Source organism: Danio rerio, chromosome 14 (assembly GCF_052040795.2).
Source record: "Danio rerio strain M-AB ecotype USA chromosome 14, GRCz13ab, whole genome shotgun sequence".
NCBI lineage: Eukaryota > Metazoa > Chordata > Actinopteri > Cypriniformes > Danionidae > Danio > Danio rerio.
The window spans coordinates 11,582,044-11,604,365 of NC_141034.1; the positions used below are offsets into that span (position 1 = coordinate 11,582,044).

The 22,322-nt window shown below is 41.1% G+C and overlaps 1 protein-coding gene and 1 long non-coding RNA gene across 5 annotated transcripts in view; both read left to right on the forward strand.

Annotated features, from left to right (window-relative positions):
• LOC147840776 (uncharacterized) overlaps positions 1-22,322 on the forward strand; it is a 1,215,461-nt gene that overhangs the window by 460,320 nt on the left and 732,819 nt on the right. The gene's annotated exons all lie outside the window — the stretch shown is intronic.
• Positions 8,256-22,322, forward strand: part of abcb7 (ATP binding cassette subfamily B member 7) — an 86,883-nt gene continuing 72,816 nt past the window's right edge. For 2 of the 3 annotated variants that reach the window (XR_015506867.1, XM_087280665.1), the window contains exons 1-2: positions 8,306-8,463; positions 12,803-12,883. Coding sequence is in view for 2 of the 3 variants with exons in the window: in XM_087280665.1 (XP_087136791.1) it covers positions 8,314-8,463; positions 12,803-12,883 (231 nt within the window). In the remaining variant the exon portion in view is untranslated. 3 annotated transcript variants of the gene reach the window in all.

The window sequence follows — 22,322 nt, forward strand, 5'->3', positions numbered from 1 at the left end:
TATGAATTCGTACGATCTAAAGCTGCGGTCACACTAGAGTTTGAGTTTGCGAAATTCTGTCGTACGGCTCTGCGAAAAGGGGCGGTATTAAACAAGATGATTAGATATTTAAAAAGCGAGCGATTGCTCCATATTTAAAATTTCGGTCCAGAGAGGTCATGTTTTGATCCTCGATTGGTCTCACGTAGTCAAGTGATGCGATTTCGCAGGTCAGAGTTCACCCAGCTTGAACTTTGCACCGCAGCAACCTTCGAAACGTGCGTATGAATGGAAGTCTTTGGGAGGAAAAGCCCAGTGTGACCGCAGCTTAATTCGTACAATTTAGATTTGCTCATCACCCAATCACAGTTTGGTTTAGGGTTGGGGTTGGGTTTCATGCCTCCTTTTTAAAATCATACATTTTCGTATTACTGAACTCGTACGAATTTGTACAAATTAGCCACTAAACGTAAAATACTCATGTTTTCTTGTGAGATCAAGCTGGCATCTCTGAAATCTGATCTGGCACCTCCTTTTACCGATTTCCCCCTCCTCACATGCACCTTCGCCCCGCTCTTTAATTTTTTCCACGACTCCCTAACTCTCTTCACTTTTGTCTGCAAATAGATTTCTCTGTGATCAGTGGGGTACTTAAGTTAAAATGGTTAAATTGCTTTCTTAGTCAAAAGGATTCATTTTGGTTCACCATTTTTAATGCGGTTTTCAGGAAAATGGTTGGTATTGATTTTTTTCTGTGCTGTGATTATAATTTATGCAAATTGCCTGTGAAATTTGTAGGGTCTTGGATGGAAGAAGGAATTTGGGCTGTATCACATTTGATGGATAATTGTGGTAATTTTTTACATTATAGTGATTTACAGTTATTTATTTTTTTATTTCAGCAAGGACATCTTCACAGTATGCCTGATAATATTTTTTTTTATTTTCTAGAGAAAGTCTCTTTTTTTTTTTTTTTTTTGGAATAAAAGCCATTTTTAATTTTTAAAAGCCATTTAAGGTCAATATTATTAGCCCCTTTAAGCTATATATTTTTTCGATACAGAACAAACCATCATTATACAAAAACCTATTAAAACCTAATTACCCTAACCTGGCTAGTAAACCTAATTAATCTAGTTAAGCCTTTAAATGTCACTTTAAGCTGTATAGAAGTGTCTTAAAAAACATCTAAACTGTTATTTACTGTCATTATGACAAAGATTAAATGAATCAGTTATTAGAAATGAGTTATTAAAACTATTATGTTTAGAAAATGTGTTCTCTCTGTTAAACAGAAATTGAGGAAAAAATAAACAAGGGGCTAATAACTCAGGCAGGGGGCTAATAATTTTGACTTTAACTGTGTGTGCTAAATTTAATCTTCTGTGCTCGTTTAGAGAATATAATAAAGTAATCAAAGTCATTCCTATATCCCTACAAACAACGGTTCAACACGCGTAGCTATCAGGGGGGACGGGGAGGATACTTCCCCCTAATTTTTAGACACAGACCATTTAGAAACAGGTGATTAATAATTCTATGAATGTAAATGTTTGGATCTCATATCTCCTCCTCACAAATACTATACTATTCTGTATTCAAGTTAATAGACTAGACTGTATTCAAGTTAATAGGGTATATGCCGAGCTAGTGTTTCTCCCCATACTAAACGTCCGGTGAACAGTAAATGTGACTTTTTTCCATTTTATACGGTTCTTTTTACAGCATTGATGTTGTACGGTAACTAAAATGCAATCAGTTAAATAGACTTTGGCATTCATTTAGTTGTTCAAGTGTAAAACGAAATGAAAAGCCGTTAACTTCCACATGCCCATCAGAATCGGCAGGCTAGTGCAAAAGCTCCATTGAATTTACTGGGGTAAAACAAATGTTCATATTTTAAAGACAGGGTGGGGAAATTTTTAATTTAATGGAGTGCTTCTTGTACAATCTGAGACCCACTTTATATCGGATATCACTCAGCCATTGGAGATCGCTGACCTTAAGCGTGCCGATTTTGTAATGTCATACAGTTCACCAGTGCTTAACCCAAGTTACTGACAAATTAAAAGTCCTTCCGCATATACGCTATAGCAAACAGTTTACAAATAAGTTTGTTTTACAAACAAGTTCAAAACAATACTTTCCATGTCGAATAAGGAGAAAATATGTTCTACAAGATTTAAATGAAGAAGAAGCAAGAAAAATTAGAAAACGATACTGTAACACACAGTACGGAGGTAAAATTTTATCATGACCCCAAAAAGGAGTCTGGGTTCCTTTCTATGTGAAATTATAACCCCTGGTGCCAGTAAGTCTATTACTCTGTGACACCTTTATTCTAACAGGACACTTGACAGATTGCTTTAGCCCTATCTTTTCGGGCTTCAAAGGAACACGGCAGATAAGAAAACAAAAGGAGGGAAACCTGTTATTGTGCAATGCAGTGGTGCAGTAGGTAGTGCTGTTGCCTCACAGCAAGAAGGTTGCTGGTTCGAACCTCGCCTCAGTTGATGTTTCTGTGTGGAGTTTGCATGTTCTCCCAGTGCTTATGTGGTTTTCTGGTTTTCCTCCGGGTGCTCCGGTTTCCCCCACAGTCCAAAGACATGCGGTGCTGGTGAATTGGGTAGGATAAATTAGTCCGTTGAGTGTGTGTGTGCGTGTGTGTGTGTGTGTGCGTGTGCGTGTGTGTGTGTGTGTGAGAGAGAGAGATGGGTTGCAGCTGGAAGGCATCCGCTGCGTCAAAACGTGCTGTATAAGTTGGCGGTTCATTCCGCTGTGGCCACCCCAGATTAATAAAGGGACCAAGCCGACAAGAAAATGAATGAATGAACCCGCTCTTTGCCTTAAGTTTCTGCCTACGCACAGACATTGATGTATTCTGAAAATCGTCGTGTTTAGTACAGTTACGTTTCTCCTGCAATTTTAATTTAAAGACCCTCATTATGCATATCAGCGGTCCAGATACAAAGAAAATCTCCCGCTCAAAACTTTGCCATCAATGCATTGGTCAGTCAGTAGAAAAGGGGTGTGACTTGACCCATAGTTAAAACCCATCCATGCCCCAAAATCGGGGCAGAAAGGTCCCGGAAAAAGGTCTTCACAGAAAGTGCCCTTGAGGGGGCAGACCGCGTTTCTGTCCCACATGACTCACCTGAGTCGAGGTATGGGTAACTGCAGCCTGGAGCAATGGGCGTGGCAAAAGGTAGGGGCGGGGTAAAAGGTTTTTTATTGGTCAAATGTTTTTTTCTGGTAGGGGCGTGGCAAAAGGTTATTCATTGGTCAAAGGTTTTATTTCCGGTCAAATGCGTTGGCCAATTAGATTAACATATTAAATAAGCTGTTTGTTTAGCTTAAAGGATTATTCTACTTTATGCTACTGGTGTTTAGAATAAAGAATAAATTAAACGTAATTACAAGTTTCATTAATGTAATGGGTAAATCAACATTCTAACGGATACCCATATATACTAGCCTGAGTCCACGTTCCTTATTTTGCGTAAAATTAAACTCAGTTTAAAGTTTGCGTCTCACATCACCTCCGATCTGCTTTGCAAACTCCACGCCAGCAAATGACTTCTTAAAAGACTTCATCTTCCAAGTATCCGAGAAACCTGCACAACGAGAGACAAACAGGTTTTAGTCATGCGTTTAAGGCTGTACGCCCCTTTATGAAAAAGGCTTTCATAGTCTTGGTGGCTCTTAATATTTGTGTGGAACTGAGTTAGATTTGCCATTCTTTTACCTAGATTCTTTTACTTCCTCGCTTTCTTTTGTTTCTATGTTTTTTGTTGTCATGTTTTGTACGTTTGTTTGTTATATGTTAGACTATAGTCAATAAATCACGCTATAACCACGTTGGATGGTCTTTGTTTTGCCTCACAGAAAAGGTCACTTTAACGATAGATCTTGCTACAAACAAGTTTATTAAAACGGCTAAACTATTCATCTACTTCACAAGAAGTAGTTATAATTCCCTTTCTAAATAAATTAATATTTAATAAATATTTACTGAGTCCGCTCAGACGAGCGGGCGAAGTCATTGTTGTATTTATTTTGTTAAATTAACTATAAGTTAATTCTGAATATTCATAATCAATAATAACTCGTTATTTTTGATCATGAATATTCATAAACTGGGCTAATTTCGCTACAATACTTGACATATCCAGTTCTTCCTAAGGCTAAAGAAGTAGTATTCAAAATTTTAAATGACATTTACCCATCTAATAGTTTTTTACTTGAAAAATTTACTGGGGAAACCATTCATGCAGCTATCATATCAACACTAACGCTACATGTATTGGATTGTTAAATATGCCGTATTGGTTTGTACTTTAATAACTTATGGTTAATACAAAATAAAAGTAAAAACTTTTTGTCCGCAGCAACCCATTCCTATTTTCATGTCTGTGCCACTTTGTTTAAATAGCAATTGTTGCACTCATTTTTTGCGTCCCTGTCTGAAATGGACTCGCGTTGCTATTTAGAAGCAAGGGAAATAGATTGTGCTGGTCTTAAATGTGCAGTATATAAGTTTGACACCTAGTGGTTGAACCACGTATTGCACTCCTGGATCAAAACACATTTTCACTCGGCTCCTCTTCTGATGAGTCTACGCAAGCGCAGGTTGCTAAAATTACGTGCGTGTGCCTGCGCTTTCGCCACAGCACGACGGTTGCTGGTTCGAGTCCCAGCTGGGTCAGTTAATATTTCTCTGTGGAGTTTGTATGTTCTCCTTGTGTTCGTGTGTGTTTGAGTGTGTGGGTGTTTCCCAGTACTGGGTTGCTGCTGGAAGGGCATCCGCTGTGTAAAAAAGATGCTGGATAAGTTGGTGGTTCATTTCGCTGCGGTGACCCCTGATTATTAAAGGGAGGAAGGAAAATGAATGAATGAATAAACAAAGAACAAATATAATACACAAAGGTTTCTTTTCTTTTTAAATTATTTCAAAGGAGATTAAAAAAAAAAATCTTCTGAGCATTATTAATAATAAAAATAACAGGTTCTAGCTGTCTATTATTGCGTTGTTTTGGAAGAGCATCTTTGTGCTATTCAGCACTTGGCCACTTGCCAAGCACTGTAATTTTCTTAGGAGGTCTACAATTATCATTGAACGCTAGATGCTGAATAAGATGGAAATGTTGAACAGAATGCAAAGGTCAGCTGGAACAGAACAGAGAGGCGGGTGCTTTTTGATTTCATATATCAGTACACAATTACAGAAGGCTACAGTGGATAGAATATACAAATAAGACAATTCTAATCTTCTTAGCACCGCTTTTTGTAGAAAACCATGAAATGATCCTCCATATTGTACAGATATTGCATTCATTTGTGCAATCATAACTCATGATTAAAAACACAGTGTTTAAACATTAATCCTAAGTAACTTTTTTAGTCGTCTTGCAGTCTCGAGTTTGCATGTTATCCCATGTCCGCATGGGTTTTCTCCAGTTTCCTCCACTGTCCAAATACTGTACTTATGTATAGTTGAACTTGATAAAAAAAATAAATAAAAAAAAATTGGTCATGAGTGTGTGAAAGAGAGAGAGTGTGTGGGTCTTTCCCAGCATTAGGGGTTTCAGGGCTTGACATTAACTTTTTTGATCATCAGCCACTGTGGCAGCCAACATTACTAGCCACTCGCCATTTTCGCTAGCCACAATTTTTAGCTGGGAAAATACATTTTATACACATAAATATCACTATGACGTGCTAAAGTTACTCGATTTAGATTTTCCGCTATCTCCACATGTCTCCTCATTCATTTTACTTTTTGTGTGGTGTATGACCTTGCTCAATAATCATGAGCAAATAGGTCATGGTTTCATAGTATTACAATTAGCTTTTATTTTGTTTTTTTTTTATTTCATTTTTATTTCCTTTCATTTTCAGAGCTGCTGGAAGGGCATCCGTTGCGTAAAAACGTGCTGGATAAGTTGGTGGTTCATTCCGTTGTGGCGACCCCAGGATTAATAAAGGGACTAAGCCAACAAGAAAATTAATGAATTAATTAATTTTCAGAGCTCAAAATGAAGGATTTACCAAATTTATCTCTGACCACACCAAACATAAACAATAAATTATTTCTTAGCCACAATTTTTAAATGCACATTTCTCTCAAGGAAACGGAAGCGCGCATCACATTAGCTGTTAGCGCGAGTGATCATCATCTCATTCTGTACTCACTTGCTTTTTATTGCTCGCGCAAATGCAATTATTATTGTCAGTCGTGTTGCTTCTCAATTCTAGGATCGCCCTTGCATGCATATTAGACCATCCTTATTGTCGAACCCTGCTTTTAAGAATTATTATCGAGGAAAATTATTTTCAACCAGCCAAAGTGTCTAGTGGGAGTTTCTGCCTTACCCGCCTCCTCTGAAATCTACCCGCATTTGGCGGGTTGGCGGGTGTTAGGGCCTGCTCACACTATGCTATCCGAACCGTGCCTAGCCCCGTTTCCCGGATCGTTCGAGAAGTGTGAGTGCGCTGAACTGAATATATATATATATATATATATATATATATATATATATATATATATATATATATATATATATATATATATGTATGTATATATATATATATATATATGTATTGTGTATGACTATGACTCCCATGAGCTTGGAGGATTGCATTCATACATCTCTGTAATGACTCAAAAAACGCAATTGATTAATAAAGTCATCTGGAATGGCAAAGAAAGCGTTCTTGCAGGACTCCCAGTTCATCAAGATTATTTGGATTCATCTTCAATGTCTTCTCCTTTATCTTACCCCAGACATGCTCAATAATGTTCAAATCCTGTGACTGGGCTGGCCAATCCTGGAGCACCTTGACCTTCTTTGCTTTCAGGAACTTTGATTAAGAGGCTGAAGTATGAGAAGGAGCGCTATCCTGCTGAAGAATTTGCCCTCTCCTGTAGTTGGTAATGTATTGGGCAGCACAAATGTCTTGATACCTCAGGCTGTTGGTGTTGCCATTCACTCTGCAGATCTCTCACTCACTCACATACTGAATTTAACCACAAATCATGATTTTTCCTTTATCAAACTTGATTGATTTCTGTGAGAATCTTGGGTCCATGCGGGTTCTAATAGGTCTTCTGCAGTATTTGTGATTATTGGGATGCAATGATTATTAGTTTACTATAGTATGGTTCAAAGTTCATTTACCATAAATTACTATATTATTATTTATGTGGATATGGTGTAGTAGAAATACAGGAATTTCCCTCTGTAATTTCTGCCTTTGGTTGTAAAGGGGTGTTATTTTCACTACATCATTTAGCAACATCAAAAAACAAACAAACAAACAAACAAACAAACAAACAAACAAACAAACACTTTTGTACTACAGACCTCCCATACTGGTGTAATTTGCAAGAAATGCTGATTGTAAATGATACATTGTGTATAAATATATGTTATATGATTTCTTAAATATCTTTGAAATTCCAAAATAATTTTATTGACTGTAAGAAATTAAATTGAGTCCCATTTCTCGTTTTGAAAAAAAAATAGGGTTTGTTCTATTTTTTTTTTTTTTTGTTGATCATAGATGTTTATTTATTTATTTTTAATAATATTTAAAGAACAACATTTAGAACATTACAAAAAGAAATGGAAAAGAAAATAAAAAAATGTCGGGTGCACAGAACAACATATAAAACATATAAATCTGTAAAAATGTGTAGAAGGCGGGGGCTTGTGAGATTTCAAGATGTTTCAAGTAAAAAAGCGGGTTTGATTGCTTTTTTAAGTGCTTTTGCTTTATGTTGTTTGTATAGTGTCTTAATTTAATTAGTATAGCAGGATAAAATGGTTTTTGGTTATTAAATTGGCATCTGTGAAAATGGAACGTTGTAAATATTATCAAAAGATTAATAACAAGCTTTCTTCTCTATTTTTTGTTGTAGTTCAAACAGCCAAAAATAATATGTTGGTATTCTAAACGGAAATTTGGCAATAATGTGTCATTTATGAAATTGTTCATCTCGTACCATATTTTTTTCGAGAACTGTCAATTCCAAAAATTATGCGGCACAGTTTCTGGCTGTGATAAATAAATGAACAGTTTTGATTTATATCCTCTCTAAACTTGGAAAGAAAAGGTTTGACAGAGTAAAATTTATGCAAAATTTTAAATGAGACCAATTTAATTTTTTTGTAATAAAGAATTATTTAGGCAACGACCGCTGATCATCGATGGTCTGGCTGTTTTATGACATATGTGGATGTCTACGAAAGCCTTTGTCGTATTTTCATTGGCTAAAGGCCCTTGTACGGAAGTTACGCCACAAGTGACGTTCTCTCAACCCTTCAGTTCAGCATGGCGCCGCTCTTGGTACCGCTGAAATGTGGATTTCACATGCAAAGGCGCAAATTATCCCTGCTACTTCAGCGGAGCAGCGCTGTTCAAGCATGGACCTTTCACGACCATAGAGCGGCTAATAAACGGAAAGAGCGGAACACGTATCTGGTACATTCACCTCTGTCAGACACTTTAGGACACGACACTAGGACAGCACACCGAAATACACACTGAAACTTTAAAAACACTAATGCAGTCTTGCACTATGTAGTGTCACCGACAGTAAAGTAGTGTCATCATCTTTGATGTTCGCAAGTTGTTGTTTTATAGCGTTAGCTATTAATTATTTAAATAGGAAGTTGATATTGTTCATCGTGACTAATGGATTTGTCAAAGCTCTGTTGTGTAAATGTAATACTACGGCTGTTGGTCATTTTATAACTCGTCCTCTTGATTATGTAAACGCTTTTGCTTGGCGTTGGTTTTTAAATTATACAACTTTTTGCTATTGAGTAAACTTTTTTTTTAATCAGTAACGTTAGGTCATATGAAATAAACACTCAGGCATAACTTACAACATTTGTGCCTAGATAAGACTTAATCCCGCCCTGTTTTCTGCTCATATCAGTGTAACATGTCACAAGACCCCATTTACTCCAGTTTCTGTGCCACAAACAGTTTCTTGTTATTATGGCATTAGTGTCATGTTTTCCCACTTTAACTTTCCATTAGTGGCCACAAGACTGATACTACTAACGTTACTAGTAGGAGTAGTTTCTTTTATGTCCTCAAAAAGTAATTTGTTATGGGCAACATGTTGCTGAAGGCATGTGATAAATAAACAGTAATAATGATTCAAAACAGTGATAAGAATATTGTATTCAATTTCACATTCCTTCATTTAACGTTCCTTATATTATTTACCACGCTAATTTGAAGATAGGGTCTGAAATCAGCTGTAAATATGACTTGAAAACTACATTAGCACTATTTAATTGACTGTGAACACTCTTGTACTTTGATATTCATTGACTGCTGATATGATTTCACTATTTAGAATTTGCAAATAATACTTTTCTGAAATGAAATTATTAAGGAGAAAGGCTGAATGTGAGAATATAAAACCAACTTTACCTCAATCAATTTCACCAATGCTTCTGTCAAAGGTAGAAATTGTGACAGGAGTGTTATGCATCACAATAACTTCCAACAAACAAACAAAACTGTATATTTGCAGTTCTTGCAGATCATTTAGAACACTATGTATCTCTCCCACATCCTACAGTAGCCTTTACAACATGAGTAGGATTTTTGCCGTTAAAAAAAGCCTTTAGAACTGAATTCATTTTTATTTCAGTAAATTTGAGCAGTCTGTTAGTTAGCTGTTTGTAGTTTTGTGTGTGTGTGTGTTTACGCTTACTGTTATGATTTAGTAACTTTTGCATAGGCATGGAACGATAACCGGTTTTAAGGTTTACTGCGGTTTGGAAAATCAAGGTTTTAAAGCCACTAAAATTCTCTGTTATACCTTTGCTAAAGTATATGTTGTTTTTTTATGTATTTTTTTAATCATTTTTTATGTATTTTTTAATTTCATTTAATCAGGCCCAAAGAATGGTTCAGACAATAGTATAAAAGTATTTTGAAAATGTAAAGAAGCCTTGTTTTAATACTGTACAAGCAAAATTGTACTCTTGTTTACAAGCGATCTCTGTAGGGTGAACCACATTCGAGTATAGTTAGACTAGACATAGACAGTATGTAGTTTATAAGAAAACTGTTCAAATGTTTTTTGAAGACGCTAACTCATATTAGATGTTGACAGAGATTTTTCTGTATATGGATGGTTTATCTGTAAACATATCTGTGCAGTGTAGTGTTGCTCACACACTAGAGCAGAAAAACACACAAATAACCACAAAGAAAGAGCAGAACGTTTCACATTAGTCATTTAAAACTGCTGTGTATTCATGTAAACAGTCAGCCACGACTAAAGCAACTCAGGTACTTATTATTTGTGTATAAGGTCTTTAAACAACAACAGCACTGTTTATCACAGAAATACTGGGATTACAGGTAATACTTTGGATAGAAACAATCTGCATGTCATGCATACCCCGTTAAAAATTGGATGCAAGCATGAACTGCTGGAAGAGTGTTGTTTAATGGAATTTGATACAGCACAATTAATTCGATTTCTGTTTATTTCGATTATGATTTTAGTCATGTCAAGGTTATCAAAAATCACTGTTTACAATGCAGACCCTCAATCAGAGTATTGTCTTAATGGTATTTAAACCGAATTATTGATGTCCATGTAAACAAACTAAAGACAAATCAGATCAAGACATGTGGAGTATGCAGATTTTAGTCGTATCATTAAAGTGCAGTACAGACATGTAAACACCTTCATCAAACTATTACCGTCATGTTGGACTTTTCGCAACTGGATAGTCCACACACACTATTTCACACTGTTTGACACTATTCTCTGCACCTTCTGAGTCAGTGAAGAACCACAGACACCTGCATCGTGAAATGCAGTGTTTTTCTCTCATTCAGCGTGCGGTATCTAATTCCAATAAACAACACTCTTTCAGCACATCATAGTTGCATCCAATATCTCGTTTGTCACGGAGGCTAGAGCTGCACGATTCTGGCTAATATGAGAATCGCAAATTTTTGCTTAAAATAAAGATCACGATATTCCCATGTTTCTGTAGATGTAAAATAAAGGTTAGTGAGTGGGCTATTATTATTGTTATTTCTCAAACATATGGTCACACAACTATAATTTTATGTATAAATCTACTGGTTAAAATGCTAAATTTTGAATAGACTTTGAATGGTGGACTTAAATTTGTCCTGGTCATTAATGCCCAGTAAAGTGATGCCATCAGAGAACATCTACTCATAATTCTGATGTTGATTATGTTTAAGACATATGCTTGCAACCTGTCATTGACAACACTTTTATTTATTCACTGGCAACCATTTATTCACTGGTAAAATCAGACATTTGTCATTATTAGATTCCCTCATTATATAGGCTAGAGTAGGTATACTGACACTGTTAAACAGTTATTTTTATGCTTAGCACTCTGTGTTCACTATGAACGAAAAGCATAATGCTTGTCATAATCATTACTCTAAAATGCGATATAATTAATTAAATGAAATGCATGCTTTCGGTTTCATTTTCTCTGGTAAGTGCTGTTTATACTTCCCGCACGGCTCCCAAACGATCACTCTGTGCCACAAACTGAATGTTATTTACAACTCTATTACCTGTTATTCACAGCCTATGCAGGTTGTCTACTTAAGTAGACATGCGCATGTCTGTCATTAAGTAGGGCGCGTGCCTGCCCTCTCTGGTAACAGCTCACGGTCAGCTCACGTAACGTGGGATTTTGCGACTGCGAATACATCATTACAAGACCAAAATTACATTTTTGAGTGAATTATACCTTATAAATACAGTATGTGACTCTTTTAACATCATTTGAAAACAATGAGAAGACTTGTGCGGTTGCCTTTGCTTCTCTCCTTGAAAATATGATTGACAGAATCGTAGAAATGCTGGATTAAGATCCTCTAGTGAAAAGAATCGAGATCGCAATCTTTTTTCGATCAATCGTGTAGCTCTAACAGAGGCATGCATGAAATGTTTCTAAATGAAAGTAAAAGTGGAAAACTGCAGTGGAAATAACAAAATAAAAATTATACATTTGAAATTGCATGAAAGTCCGAAGGAAATGTAGATAGCGTGGTGATGCAATGGTGTTAATCGAATTATGTGCTATAACATGTAAAACGACATAATGAAAGGAACATTCAAAAAGCAACTTAATCATACTGTTGTCTTATTCAGATTAAGGCAAATAATTTGATTACTGATGTCCATGTAAATGTAATCACTGATGTCTGACTGGATTAATCACCTTTTGAAAGCAGCTTGATACTCCAAATTAAAGTTATAGCAATTGCATTGTTGAGCAAATAGGTGGCCTCTATCTATCGTCATTTATATATCTATGTGGAGCCATTAAAAATGTGTTTGTCACTACAATCATTCTACAAAAATGCTGCTTCATTCAGTAATGAAAGTGAAGTCTTTGAGTGAGTTCTTGAATCATTCAAATCGATATTTTAAAATATATAATATAACATAAAATGTTATGTGAAATTTTATACTTTCAGATACGTAGCGGTCATTCATGACCTTCATTGTAAGCGAATGAACAGTGAATACAAATATTAAATGTGCTTATAATGTGAGTAAGGTGAAGTAGAGGTAAAAAGCATCTTATTGATTCCTATTTAACAGGCTTTATATTGACTGTGAAGGTCTGATAGCAAATAGATTTATACCTCAGGGTGAATGAGATGGATTTAAGCAAAGACATCTTTCAAAAAAGCTTTTTAAGTGCAGTATTATGTAGTTTTAGAAATGACAAAGTAGGTATACCTTATACCTCATATCTCATGTTTTTTCCCTTTCATTTAGTTGTCAGACCCAAGCAGAGAGTCCTCAACATGGGCCAACAACAGAGGCCAGAACAGACAACAGATTCTAGAAGCTGTCAAAGTAAGTGGCATTTAAATCCAAAACATAAGACAGTGTGCTTGATATTTTTTAATGAAGTGGATTAAATGGATCCACAGGCTTACACACACACACAAACAGGCATGGGATGATAACCGTTGTTAAAGCAGGGTTCAACGCTAAGGATTTTTTCTACTGGCCAGTACTTCAGATTTTTACTTGTCCTGCCAAATTTTCTCAGGCCCCACCAAAAAAAAAATTGCTATTTCTTAGCCACATACGGTATTTTAAATTATGTCAACAGCCAAACATATTTGTAATACCTACCCTTTTTATTCAGCATAAATTTTTTTTAAAGAGCCCATATTATACATTGAAATAGGGACATATGTTGGTTGTAAGGGTCTCCAACAACAGTCTAATATGCATGCAAGGTCAAAAACACTTTCATGGTCTTATAATCTGCATTTATTTTTACCTAATTATCCCAGCAACTCCCATATGTATCGTTTAGTGATTCATTTGTTCCCAAACCCCTCCTTAGCACGAAGCTAATCTGCGCTGATTGGACCAATGACAGTCTGCTGCGATTGGTTGACACTGACTGCCTTCAGCGAGAGACAGAGTGAAATGCCCAGCAGCTAATCAACAATATAAAAGTAGTCACAGTGCACACACGCTCGATAGTGTAAGGCGTGGGTTTTAGCTGCCAGTGGATGAATGTAAATACAGACGATGGACTTGACAATAGAGACGGCTAACTATTTTATTGAGCAAAAACTCCAAGAACTGGAGAGGAGATCTCTTAGTGCAGTGGTCACCAAACTTGTTCCTGGAGGGCCGGTTTCCTGCACATTTTAGCTCCAACCCTAATCAAACACAGCTGAACAAGCTAATCAAGGTCTTGCTTGGTATACTTGAAACATCCAGGCAGGTGTGTTGAGGCAAGTTGGAGCTAAACTCTGCAGGGACACCGGCCCTCTAGGACCGAGATTGGTGACCCCTGTCTTAGTGTGTCACACTCTGCTCTTTTCACAGACACAAACACACATATATTGCCCTCGTCCTCGCGTGCACACACACACACACACACATAACCCTCCTCCGGACGACAACGTGCGCACACATACAACCCTCCTCTGAACGAAAACACACACGCACACACACACACACACACACACACACACACACACACACACACACACACACACACACACTTTACCCTCCTCCACGGAACGTAAACAAAGCGACTCAATCGGGCCAGTAACCATTCTGTACACTGGTCCAGACACAGCCCCAGGCCATCGGGCAGTTCTTATTGTCGAGCCCTGCAAGGTATACCGCAGTTTGGAAAAGTCAAGGTTTTAAAAAAACGTCAAAATTTTCTGCTATACCGTTCCTGAGGTATGTGTAAGGTTTTTTTATTTATGTTTTTTTTTTTTTTTAGCTTTTAGGACAACCGTATCTCCAGCAGAAAGAATTTGTGAAAATATCGGTGTTTTTGAAACAAATGAAGACAGCAGAAGTCAATAATTCATTTAGCCTGACATGTTTACTTTTCCAAAATATTTTTTTATGTTTCTCAAAAAAAAAAAAAATACTGTCTTCAAAAGGGAAACATTTTTTTTAACCAGACATTTTTTTATCCAAGGTTATCATACTGTCAGAGTCTTATACCGGCCCATGCCTACACACAAATACACAACTACAAATAGACAATTACTGCCTTTCCCTGGATCCCCCTCACCTTTTTCAATGTTATGTCTTTGTTTACATGTTTATTGCTTGGTGCTGTTTTTTTTTCCCTTGATCTCACACTGCCTTACTTTAAAGGGTCATGACACTGACCCACTTTGTTCAAATCTACCTCAGAATTTTTTCAAAAGATGTATCATAATAGGCGTGGAGCTCCGCGAGCTAAGGGCAGGAGTGGGCGTGGCCAGCAAGGGAGAAGGAGGGGAGCGAACAAATGTTGTCAGTTAGCTCACAAAATAAGATACAAACCATGAGGAGACGAATGATTTTATAGTTTACAAAGTTAAAATGCAAAGAAATAAAGAGTAATTTAATGCCCTGCTACATTTGTTATGTGTAGTTTCATATACAGGTAACCACAATTTATATCATTATAAAGATAATTGTGTTCATATAAACACTATAAATGAGGACTTTTCCCTCAATCCCTGAGTCTGAATCAGAGGTCTGAATTAGAGCTGCACGATTCTGGCTAAAATGAAAATAACGATTTTCTCACAATTCTGTAGATATAAAATAAACGGTTAATATGAGTTATTGTTATTCTCAAACATGTGATAAAACAACAATAGGCTGTTTAGCTGTACTGTGTTTTAAAATGCTTTATTTTGTATTGACTTGAAATAGTGGACTTGAACAGAATTTAGATTTGTCCTGGTCATTCATGCTGATGATAATTCTGATGTTGAATTATTGTGTTTGAGACATATGGTTACAATCTGTAATTTCCTGCTTAAAATCTGTCACTGACGTTATTTTGGTGAATACAGAAGACTGGGTGGGTATTTCTGCATTTCGGTGGGTTTTGGATACTTTTTGGGCTGGAATCCGTCAGCTACATCTGGCAACACTGTGTGCGCTTTTGGTTTCATTTTCACTGCTAAGAGCGGTTCACTTCCCGTGTGGCTCCCAAATGACCGCTCTGTGCCAAAGAAGACTTCATTCAGAGGCGTGCGCCCGCACTCGCTGTGGTAACAGCTGACAGTCAACTCACTTCACGTGTGATTTTGTGGTCGCAAATACATTACATGAAGACAGAAATGGCATTTTTAGGGTGAATTATATCTTATAAATACAGCATGTGACTTTTTCAACACCATTTGGAGATGTCCACGTTGCTGAACAACGTATGTAAAACAATGTGAAGACTTGTGCGGCCACAATTGCTTCTCTCCTGGACTTGAAAATATGATTGACAGAATCGTAGAAATGCTGGATAAGATCGTCTAGGGGCGCGAATCGAGATCGTGATCTTTTTACGATTATTTGTGCAGCTCTAGTCTGAATGAAGACTCAGTGCAGCAGGTCTCTTGCCCCGTCCATTTTAACCATTAGCCCTGTTGGTAATCTAGAGGATTTAGGTAAACACAGCAGCACGGCGATGTGTCTAAATGTGAACAAACTCCAGATAAAAGACAACGCCCACCATTCTCCAATTCTCGTACTGCTCTCCCGACAAAAATGCTTGCTGCACACAAACAGCTTTGCTGTATCGGCCCTGACAGCATCGCTGTGAAAAACCTGCAACAAACCCCGTGGATCATGGAAACATATACGACCCTTCATGAACGGCTAAATACTGTGTGCCGTGGGTCCGTGTCTCACAACTTGGCACTGGCAGGTCTGCCTTGCCTTCAGAAAGCACATGTTCTCATGAATAATTAAGAAGCAGGCTCTTTTCAGAGGATAAGAAAACTCTGCAATGAATAATAATGTGAAACTGACGCGTCATCTTTGCACTTGCAGTTTTGCGATACGTCGCCGATTTTGATCCCGTCCCAACAATCATTTTAAACCCGGAAGCTGAAATTAGCTGAAAAAAGCTCAAAATTATCTAGTTCCCCATTATGGTGACGTATCGCAAAACTGCAAGTGCAAAGATGACTCGTATACAAAAAGATGGCACAAGTATAGCGTCACATTCTTGGGGGTCTAACATGTTGATGCGGTGCTCGCGGACAGTTCTTGCCTGCATTGCGATGGCTTAACTGTTGCGCAACTGAGGTTGCGGCGAGCTCTTTTATTAGGGCAAGTCAACCCTGCTGCTCCCCGCCAAGCGGTTAGCACTCGGGCAGACCTGAGGGTTACAGTGGGTGCTAATCCGTCGCTTTCGGGCCCACGGATCCCTCGAGCACTGGTCCATCCTCCAAGCTGGCCGCACTTGCATTAGATGACACCGGGGGCGTGACGTCCATCGCTGCATTGGAGGGCGGGTTGACATGCTCCGAGGAATATCCGGACCCCCTGCCACCCTCCGGGGTTGTCAGTATGGTTACGGATCTGGAATTGGACATGTTAGCTGTGTTATCCCGGGCTGCTTCGGCCGTGGGGCTAGAGATGGCTTGTCCCCCAGAACCGCGGCCGGACCGCTCAGTTGGGTGCTACGTGGGGGTGAAGGCAAAGCCTTCTAGACCCCCCTGTTCCCTTCTTCCCGGAGGTACACAGAGAGCTCATGCAGGCATAGAGGGCACCTTTTTCTGCCCGGCCCTTGTGCGCTCCCGCTCTCACCTCCTTCTATGATGGAGCGTCCAGGGGATATGAGGCGATTCCCCTGGGGGCCGTGCTAGCTGTTTCACTCGTGGAGATTCGCCCAAACTCCCTTCCAAGGCTTGCAGGTTATCTGAGTCTCTTATGGCAAGAGCCCACACTGCTGCGGGTCAGGACGCCTACGCTCTGCACGCTATGGCCACCTATCAACGCTACCAAGCCGAGAAGCTGGCCGAGATGCAGGAGGGAGTTTTTCCGCCGGGCTTGCTGCATGAGCTCCGCACGGCAACCGATTATACTCTCATGACCACCAAATTGGCTGCTCGTGCCCTGGGGAAGATGATGGCCACATTAGTGGTCCAGAAATGCCCCCTTTGGCTGAGCTTGGCTGATATGAGTGACGTTGACAAAGCTCGCTTACTTAACGCTCCCATATCCCCGGCTGGCCTGTTCGGCGACACCGTTGGGGAGTTGACCCAGGAATTCTCCGCGGTGAAAGAGCAGTCCAAGGCGATAAGTGAAGTCATTGATTAGCGGGCTCGTAAAACTGCTCCTCCTGCTGCCCCTTCTGCTGCGGCAGCTCCTCGCCGAAGGCGTCCACCCGCGGCTTAAATATCTGCTCCGCTTCCGCTGCCTGCTCCACCGGCCAAGCGGCAACGCCGAGCCTCCCACGGGTCTGCGACGCCACTGTCCCAGGGCGCCGTTAAATCTGGTAAATGGACCCCGAAGCGTTCCCAGGACGGGCCATTCGGAGAAGAGGGGACCTGCTCTTTCCTCGGTAGGAGGGCCGAGGATTATTACATCAGTCCTCCATGACTCTAAACTCATCACTGCCGGCCTCCGGGCCAGCTGCAACCAAATTTCCAAAAGAGCAGTTTCCTCTCTCTCCGCATGCGCAAACCCGAGCACTGCCAGTCTGGGACGCTCCGTCTTCCAGCTCGCAGCGCCGGGACCCTTCGCCTCAGGCCCTCAGAGTGTAGCAGAACGGACTCCTTTTTCTCACTCTGGCCTCACCGCGGGATCCAGGGAGGAAGGTTAGAGAAACTGTCTTATTTTCAGCTCTCCCTTGGGACGCTCTGCTTCCCGGGATGAGCACTCCCATCCCGAGCTGGCCCTCCGCTGGCATGTCAGCGATCGCTCCGATGGTGCCATTAGCGCGCGCTCTGCAGGCTTGGTTAGTGCCGCTCAGCGCATTGCGGTGGCTCATACGGACTCAGCTATGCAATTCAGTTCGCTATTCGCCCTCCCAAGTTCACGGGTGTCATTTTCACTAGGGTGATCCCCAAGAGCGCCCCTGTCTTGCGAGAGGAGATGGCTGTCCTCCTGGCGAAGGATGCAATCGAGCAGGTCCCTCCAGCTGAGATGAGGTTCAGGTTTTACAACCCGTATTTCATCGTGCCCTAAAAAAGCGGGGGGTTAAGGCCAATCCTAAATCTGCGCAGACTGAATGCTCACGCAGAAATGCATAATTCAGAGCGTCCGTCCAAAGGATTGGTTTACAGCCATAGACCTGAAGGACGCATGTTTTTACGTCTCCTTTCTTCTACGCCACCGCCCTTTTCTCTGGTTCGTGTTCGAAGGACAAGCGTGGCAATACAAAATCCTCCCCTTCGGGCTCTCTCTGTCTCCGGGTTTTCACCAAGCTCGTGGAGTGTGCCCTAGCGCTCCTGCACCTTGCGGGCATCCGCATACTCAGCTATCATGACGATTGGCTCATTATAGCCTCGTTCTGCGATCAGCCGATTATGCACAGAGACAAAGTGCTTCGGCGCCTCAACCAGTTGGGGTTTCAGGTCAACCGAGAAAAAAGCAAACTTTGCCCCCTGCAGAGAATCTCTCTGGATTCGGTCGCTCTGGTTGCGCGCCTTTCCGAGGAGCATGCCAGGCTAATGCTTTCCTGTGCGAACGAGCTCCACAGGAAGATAGTGGTCCCACTGAAATGTTTTCAGAGGCTCCTGAGGCATATGGCATCCGCAGCCGCGGTCACGCTGCTCGGTTTGCTTCATATGAGACCACTTCGGCGTTGGCTTTGCGATTGAGTTCCCAGACGAGCATGGCGCGCGGGCACGCACAGGGTACGCACTGCGTGTGCGTCACTCCGCTGTGTTTCCGTACCCTCAGCCCCTGGACGGATAAGGTGTTTCTACGGGCCGGAATGCCCCTAGGGCTAGTATCCAGGCATGTTGTCATGACGTGATGGGCTGGGGGGCCGTGTACAATGAGTATGCAGCCGCGGGTTCATGGTCCGGACCCCGCCTGCATTGGCATATCAACTGCCTGGAGCTGTTGGCAGTGTATCTGGCTCTCCACCACTTTTTACCAGTGCTGGAGCGGAAACACATGCTGGTCAGGACGGACAGCATGGCAACGGTGGCCTATATCAACCGTATGGGGGATATACGCATTCGCCGCATGTCTCAGCTCGCTCGCCGTCTGCTCCTTTGGAGTCACACGCGGCTGAAATCGCTGCATGCCATCCACATTCCGGGCGGGCTCAACCGTGCAGCCAGTGCGCTCTCACGGCAGCTAGTGTCCCGAGGGGAGTGGCCGATTCGGCCCAGCTGATATGGGCGCGCTTCGGGGAAGCCCAGATCGATCTGTTTGCTTCCACAGAGAACGCACATTGCCAGCTGTTTTATTTCCTGACAGAGGCCTTCCTCGGCACGGATGCACTGGCTCACTGCTGGCCATCGGGCACGCGCAAATATGCGTTTCCCCCAGTGAGCCTAATCGCACAAACTTTATGCGAAGTCAGGGAGGACAAGGAGCAGGTCTTGGTTGTTGCGCCTCTCTGGCCCAACCGGACCAGGGTTTCGGAGCTCACACTCCTCGTGCCGGCCCCTCCTTGGCGCATTCCTCTAAGGGAAGACCTTCTCTCTCAAGGAGGGGGCACCATCTGGCACCCATGCCCAGATCTCTGGAACCTCCACGTGTGGTCCATAGACGGAGCGCGGAAGACTTAGGTGACTTACCGCCCGCAGTACTTAACACCATCACTCAGGCTAGAGGCATGCCTACCCCCTGAAGTGGAGTCTATTCTCTGAGTGGTGCGCTTCTCAACATGGCAACATGCTAGGGAAGCATGATCTAATCATCCGATTCCTCAGGGGCGCGTGGCGGTTAAATCCGTCCCGCCCCCCTCTCATGCCCTCTTGGGATCTCTCTCTAGTCCTAGCGGGTCTGCAGAGAGATCCGTTCGAGCCACTCGAGTCAGTATCACTTAAAATTCTGTCTTTAAAGACAGCTCTGCTGATCGCATTGGCGTCATTCAAGAAAGTTCTGGAGGCATTTTCGGTAAGCGAATCGTGCCTTGAATTTGGGCCCGGTTACTCTCACGTTGTCCTGAGACCTCGGCCTGGCTATGTGCCCAAGGTTCCTACCACCCCATTTAGAGATCAGGTGGTGAACCTTCAAGCGCTGCCTTCGGAGGAGGCATGCTCAACCCACTCACTGCTTTGTCTTTTTCGCGCTTTGCGCCTTTACGTGGAACGAACGCAAAATGTAAGATCATGCGAACAGCTCTTTATCTGTTACGGTAGTCGGCAGAAGGGAAGTGCCGTATCAAAACAGAGGTTGGCCCACTGGTTAGTTGATGCCATCGCCCTCGCTTATCAATGCCAGGGTGAGCCGCGCCCTCCAAACGTGAGAGCGCACTCTACTAGAGCTGTCGCTTCCTCATGGCTGTTATCACGCGGCGCCTCTCTCACAGATATCTGCAGAGCTGCGGGTTGGGCGACACCAACGTATTCCAAAAAATCTCTAGTCCATATTAGCTCGGTAAAAGCACACTTATAACCCCTGAATAAACATTAAACATTATTCCCATGTAATGGTAATATGTTGGGCCTAGGGTACGTTGGAAGGTTGCGCTCTTGGTGATGTCAGTGTGCTCATGCTTTGGCTTGGCAAACTGCACATCAGGAGCGTGACAGGCTTGGTTGCTGTGGCGCTTTCCATACAGTTTCCAAAAGTCTGTTTATACAGACACATGTCAGTTCCCATGAAGGGGAACGTCCAGGTTACATACGTAACCCATGTTTCCCGAATAGGGAATTGAGACGTGTGTCTCCACTGCCACAACACCTGAGTCTCCAGCTGGGAGCTGAGCGATCGGCTCTTCAGCAGGCAAAAATCTGACGAGCTAACTCACACGGAGCTAAGCTCCGCCAATTCAATTGGCATTTCATTGGCCCGTTTTTATATCTTCAGAAATGATTGGTTAGACACACGTCTCCGTTCCCTATTCGAGGAACTGGGTTACGTACGCAACCTGGACGTTTTCCCCACTATTAAAGCTAACAAGTGCTTACAAACCTTTCTCACTAGAAGGAACTTTAGAGTTCAAGTGGGAAATTCTCTATCAAATGATCACAAACAAGAACTTGGAGTTCCTCAAGGAAGTATACTCTCTGTCACACTCTTCAGCATCAAGATAAATAGCATTGTGGAAATCATTCGACCAGACATGTTCTGCAGCCTTTATGTGGATGATCTTTGTATCTGCTACAGAGGGAATAATTTGAGCACAATTGAAAGGAAGCTACAATTGTGTATTCACAGAATTAACCAGTGGTCTGTTGAAAACGGTTTTAAGTTCTCCAGAACCAAAACTGTTTGTACACATTTTTGCATCCAGCGATCTGTTCATCATGATCCAGAACTTTTTATCAACGGAGATCCGATCAAAGTTGTTAAAGAAATCAAGTTTTTAGGTCTTCTTTTTGACAACAAAATGACTTTTATCCCTCATTTGAAGTTGTTAAAAAACAAGTGCTTGAAAGCTATGAACATAATCAAAGTGTTGGCAAATACTAAATGGGGAGCAGATTTAACTGTACTTTTGCGTCTTTATCGAGTTCTCATTCGATCCTGTTTGGATTATGGGAGTATAATTTATGATTCTGCCAGGAACTCGTATAAACAGATACTCAATACAGTACATCATCAAGGATTACAGCTTGCTTTAGGAGCATTCAGAACATCACCTGTACAGAGTTTATGCACTGAAGCCAATGAACCTTCTCTCCAAAACCGACGGCTGAAACTCTCATTACAGTATGCTGTTAAATTAAAAGCTAATAAGAACAACCCAGCTTATTCTGCAGTATATGCAAGTAAGCCAAAAACCATCAGACCATTTGGTGTGCGCATTAACCCACATCTACAAAATTTAAACATAAACCTGGACATATTAAGTCAAATACACTTCAGTGCCCTGCCTCATTGGACTCTAAAGAAG